General features: G+C 36.9%; 1 protein-coding gene across 1 annotated transcript in view; it reads left to right on the top strand.

Moving 5' to 3' along the window:
• Window positions 1-3,482, top strand: part of GRID2 (glutamate ionotropic receptor delta type subunit 2) — a 1,451,106-nt gene extending 1,447,624 nt beyond the window's left edge. Inside the window, exons 15-16 of the mRNA XM_037162687.2 lie at window positions 160-400; window positions 2,995-3,482. Of these exons, the coding sequence (XP_037018582.2) occupies window positions 160-400; window positions 2,995-3,417 (664 nt within the window). The 3' untranslated portion in view covers window positions 3,418-3,482. The remainder of the gene's footprint in view (window positions 1-159; window positions 401-2,994) is intronic.
• The last annotated feature ends 2,518 nt before the right edge of the window (window positions 3,483-6,000 follow it).

Raw genomic sequence — 6,000 nt, forward strand, 5'->3', positions numbered from 1 at the left:
GAAGCCGTAATGTTTTTGGTGTCCTGGCATTCCGTCTGCAGGCTAATCTGTATCCTCGTTTCACCTTGAAGGCCACCCCTCTTAGAGCTGGGATGATAAATGCATGTGCTCTGGACTGAGGCAATACCTGTAACACGTGATTGTGTTCTTTACCCCAAGGATCCTGGAGCTTCAGCAAAATGGTGACATGGACATCCTGAAGCACAAATGGTGGCCAAAGAATGGCCAGTGTGACCTGTACTCCTCAGTGGACACAAAGCAGAAAGGAGGAGCCCTGGACATAAAGAGCTTTGCAGGGGTTTTCTGTATCCTGGCTGCTGGAGTTGTCCTCTCCTGCTTTATAGCCATGCTGGAGACGTGGTGGAACAAGAGAAAAGGCTCCAGAGTCCCATCCAAAGAGGTACTTGACTGGGAGCTGGGGCACTAACCTGAGCTGACAAGCAGGCTCTGTGTGCAGGGAGCATGGCTGTGAGATGGGGGGAAGGGGCAGGGGCACTCTTTGTTTCTTCTTCCCTTGAAAAGTGAAAATAAATTTGTGAAATCTAAAAATTGGTAAGACCAGTACCAATTTCCTTTGTAGGGCATCCCAGATAAATGGAGAGTATATAAAGTTTGAAAGACTGACAGTTTTTTATGTGCCATATTGGGCTTTGAAATTCTCCCAGAACTCAGGATAGAATTCACCTCAATGACTTTTTAAAGACCGTGACTGCCTGGACCAGTTCACAAAGATGCTTATCTTTTCATGTCCATTAGTCCTTAAACTTATGTGTAAAATACTTGCGTCTCTGAGGTCCAGCCTAACAAGTACAGTTACATAGTAAAATAATTAGAATTCTCTGTGCACCACCAGTGACTGCCACCCTCTATCTGGATGTAGACCTAAGAGAAGTGATTCTTTTTTAGCTTTGCTGACCCTAAGCCTAACAAGTCCACATTGTGGAATCATCCAAAATTCAGTATTTCTACTCTCCTCCTGAGTTAGCTTAACTCCAAGGCCATGTTAAAGCTTTTCCAGAGATCTGAGAGGACACTTACAGCGTTACCCATCATATTTCTTTAGAAGCAACATGTGCCTTGTTTTCTTCAAAAATTATAACTGTCTTATTTCTGCTGAACCAAAAGTGTCAACATTTTTTAAATAATAAAATTATATTCATTAAAGCTTCATAAGTTGAAATGAAAACTACCTAAATTTTCTGACTGATTTGATTTTCTTGATAGTTTCAAAGGACAGTTTTAAATTTTCCATAACTAGACCTTGGCTACCTGATACATGGAGTGAGTCCTGGAAGGATTTGTTTTAATCCACAAATAAAAATGACTTCTCATTTGCATACAAATTTTTGCATATTAATGTATTCTTGCAAACAAATTGTTTTTTTCTAGTCTAAGGATTCCTAATGCAAAACTGATCAACGCAGCACCACGTATAAGGAAAAGCCTGGTCTAGCAAAGATAAATCTTAACTACCCACTTGTTGGAATGACAATACATCCTAAATTACCAGAGTAGAAACCAAAAATTAATCAGCTTTTATTGTAGTATTTTCTTCATGGCAAGCTTCTGGTATCCCTACTGACATTGATTCAATGCAAAAGACCACATTAATGCAACATGATAGCGGAGGCTTCATATTCTCAAAAATCTGGAAATGAAGTGTTCCCCAAGCTTCTTATATTTTGAATTACTATATATGATATTAAATTTTTGCATTATTGTATCTGTTGATGGATGAATACATTATAGTTGCTGTGGGAACCATAAAATTATCTTTCAGCCCTCTAAAGTCTCAGTGATAACATTGCATTAATGGATATTTTTATTGGATTTTGAAATGAGAAAGGAGAAAGAAAACAGTGATGTACTCAAAATATTTTTCACTTAGGAGCACTATAATAGCACAATAAAAAAATACATACTCCATTCTAATTCATGACAGCTAATCCAGACCTTGGGAACAAATATTTTCCTTTATGATTAATACGTGTTTTTTAAATCCTCACAAATCTGATTTATTGAACTTAGCTATAAATAAGACTGATACAGAGAACAATTTTATTTCTCGCCAGTTTTATTTTTCAAATATTGGGCTTTAATACTCACTTTTAGTGACAATCCTAAGGGATTTATGAATTGGTTTCAACTCCAGAAATCTGAGGTTTTACTTTCTTTTTCTTTATTAAACATGTTTTTACTAAGAATCTATTAGCATAGCTCAAAGCACCTCTGATTAAGAGGCCATATAGCATATACCTGACCCCAAACTAAAACTGCTGTTCACATGTAAGGACTTGGGAGGGGTCCCCATCACCTCACAATATCCCCTCATTCACGTACTAGGTAGCTTGCCTATACGAAGTCCCTCAGTTAGAAATTGCTTCTCTTGTGTTGAATGTTTTTGCTCTGTTTGAACAATCTTACATATCTCTAGCCTAAGCAGAAATAACATTGTAATAGTTGCTAACACTCTAGTGTGAACTAACATGTCAGCATTATCGTATCATTTATCTCCAAGAATAGAAAGTTAGAGTTCAGAGTGAGCAGCGGAAAGGAACAAATACCTAACTTGGAATAAGACACCCTGAAAAAAGGAGGAAGCACGTGTAAAGAAGAGGTGGGGGTGGGGGATGAGTTGCCAAAAAACATAGTTTTCATTTGTACAGTTTTGCCTGGGTCTGTCCCTGCTGCCACAGAAAAAGCACTCACCCATCTACTGCTCCCATATTTTGTCGTTGCATGTGGCATATGCTCATTATAGAACTTTTACTGCAAGAAAAATATTTATTATAGATAACCTTATCTCAGAATCTTATTGGTACCCCCAGAACCTAGGACAGTGCCTGGCTCATATTAGGTGCTCAATAAATACTTTGTTAAATGAATAAACGCCAAAGTTCAGTTCCTTACATATCATGTTTGCTGAACGACTTTTTTTTAAACCGTGGAAGCTAGTACTGATGAGAACCTTATCTTCTTTTTCTTCATCTCCAGGATGACAAGGAAATTGACCTGGAGCACCTCCATAGACGTGTAAATAGCTTGTGCACAGATGACGACAGCCCCCATAAACAGTTTTCCACCTCGTCAATTGACTTGACCCCTCTGGACATTGACACTTTGCCAACACGGCAAGCACTGGAGCAAATCAGTGATTTCAGGAACACTCATATCACCACAACCACCTTTATCCCAGAGCAGATCCAGACTCTTAGCCGCACACTATCAGCTAAAGCTGCCTCTGGTTTCGCTTTTGGCAACGTGCCTGAGCACCGAACTGGCCCTTTTAGGCACAGGGCACCTAATGGGGGCTTTTTCAGGAGTCCTATAAAAACAATGTCATCTATTCCTTATCAACCAACCCCTACCCTGGGGCTCAATCTGGGTAATGATCCAGACCGAGGCACCTCCATATGAGCATCCAACAAAATTTTTTCACTGTTTCTTTCGTAGGACTCCCTTTGCAAGGAGCAACTGCAATGTTGTGGGACTAACATGGATGTAACATTTTTTTTAAATCAGGATTATTAGTAACAATTCTAGTTCTTCCTCCCCACCTTCTCCCTCCTCCCTCCTCTATTTCTCTCTTGTTCCCTTTCTTCCAATACATTTCCTTCCACTTTTATTCATTGCTCTACTTGTTCCCCCAGAATATAGTGTACTAGGATCCTAGTAGTCCGCTTTTCATATACTGTACTTCAAGTATAGGAAATGTGCACTGAGTATACTAAAAGTATATGGAGGATTAATTTTACATAAAGGCCTCTTGCATAAAATTTCTCTATTTTGAAAGATATCGTTGCAATAACTTCAGTCCTTTTCCGTTCTTCTGCTGCATCCATACAAGGCTCCACTGCTGTTGAGCGTCCTTTAACTGTGGACCAAAGGCAACCCCTGCAGTGTTTATGAAATACCTTAAAGACCATTCAGGCCACACAATATGAGAACGCAATCATGTAGGATTACAAAAAAGCCATTAATATGCCAGTCAAGACTACAGTTAAAACTACTCTTGCACTGCAACAGTGCATATGACCTTTATGTGATTGTACAGTATTAAAAGTTTTTTTCTCATGTACAGTAAACTTTATCATATGGCAGAAGCCTCTATTGTGTTAAATAAATTAGTATCTCATATATACATATATATGCACCTATATAATGTGTATATATATTGAAAGGCGGCCATTGCTATTGCAATTCATTTAATAAAGCTTTAGTTAAAAAAACTATTGTATACAGGAACTATGTATAGTGCAGGGGTCTTTTCAGTTAGAAAAGGCAGGTTGCTTTAATGTTATTCTGATTCGCATTGTTGCCAACAGAGAATATTTTATACTTTTGTTATTAAAACATCCAAGGCAATTTAATATTTGTTCCTAGATGTAACTCATTTGAATAGGTTTTGCATTTGTTATTCAGCAGTGTATAAAGCTAACCTTGATAATTTTACTTCTAATTAATTATCTAAATGAAAAAAGCTATTAGCCGCACCGCATCCACAACAGCACATAGAGCTCTATAAGGGTTTAAATGTAGATCATTGAAGGTTAATAAAGTCTCTTCCAAAGCAGTAAGCCAATTAACACGACTGTAGTTGGGGAGAGGTGGGAGCCCTTAAAAATATTGATGTGGCCTTAATTACTGTCATACATAATCCTAAAGAAGAAAATATAATAACCATACTGGGCTCTCAATGTAACCCCCTTTTTATTCAGTTCTGTTTGGAGGAGTTGTGTATTTTTTACTTTAGTGCCAAGTGTGTCGGAGGATGATGGCAGAAGCAGTGCCTCCTTGTGCACACACCTTTGGAAGTAGCGTTCTTACCTGTTAGAGATGTAGAATGAACTTTGTTTGTAACCCTTAAATTAAAGTGTGGTAAGTAGGAAGCAAGAACTTATCCTATGTTCTTAGCAGCCATACTCTTATTTTAATCTAATTCATTCTGTGGTTAGGATTGACTTAGGAATCAATCTATGTGATTTGCTTTAGATGAAATTAAAAGGTATATTCTTAAGGTATATTATATTTTGATGCTAATTATGTTCTGGGGAGCATCTTGTACTGTCACTGTTTTTGTACTAAATTTTCAAATATTGTCTACTGTGTAAGGCAGAAAAATTTTCTATCATGCAAAAACCATTTTGTTTCCAGGGTAACAAGTACCTAAGTGCATGCACAGCTTGTTTCCCCTCGTAACACTCATGATCTCATCAATGACTCTGGTTTTAAAACAATGACAAAAAAGTCTTTACGAAAAGCTGCATAGGGACATACCAGATGTTTCCGTGATTTTAGCTATCAAACTGTTAACCATGTACAATATTTAAAATAGGCCTATTTTGATGTATTGCCTATTATACAAAAAAAAACAAAAAAACACTTTTTGGAGGCCTCGGTTATGAGTGGCAGAGCTTTCTGTGTATAATTTGTCTAAATAATTTGTCTAATAAAATGTTTTCTAAACTTGCTCTCATACCATTGAAGTCTTAACTATAAAATTTGAAAATGCTTATCCCTCACATACTGAAGTGAATTTTTCTAAAAATTAATCTTTGGTTAATTAAAGCATAAAATACATTAAGTTTTAGTAGTGAAACTTTACCAAAATGAGTGGCTCTCTAAAAACAATACTAAGTGTTGTCCTAAACCAATGAAAGACTGCTTTTCTGCTACTTGAGACTATTTGGACCAAGAATATATTTGTTTATCTTTATGGGTATTTCTGTGAGCACTCCTTTGGGAGAGATTTATTGTGTTTCATGTAAACAATGCAAACATTACAAAAGCAGAATGAGGGTTTGTTGCATCAAAAAAAAAAAGAAAAGTAAAGGTAATTATTAACCTTAGAATTATGTATTAATAATTGCTTTGCTGTTAGAGAAATATTCATCGTGCTGAATCTATTCATTTGAAAATTACTTGTCCCCAAGTTATTTCTAATACATTACTGCATTGAACGATATTTAATTCATCTGGCATTTAACTTGCTCAATGGAT

Source organism: Artibeus jamaicensis, unplaced genomic scaffold (assembly GCF_021234435.1).
Source record: "Artibeus jamaicensis isolate MK-2021 breed Jamaican fruit bat unplaced genomic scaffold, CSHL_Jam_final contig_452, whole genome shotgun sequence".
Lineage (NCBI taxonomy): Eukaryota > Metazoa > Chordata > Mammalia > Chiroptera > Phyllostomidae > Artibeus > Artibeus jamaicensis.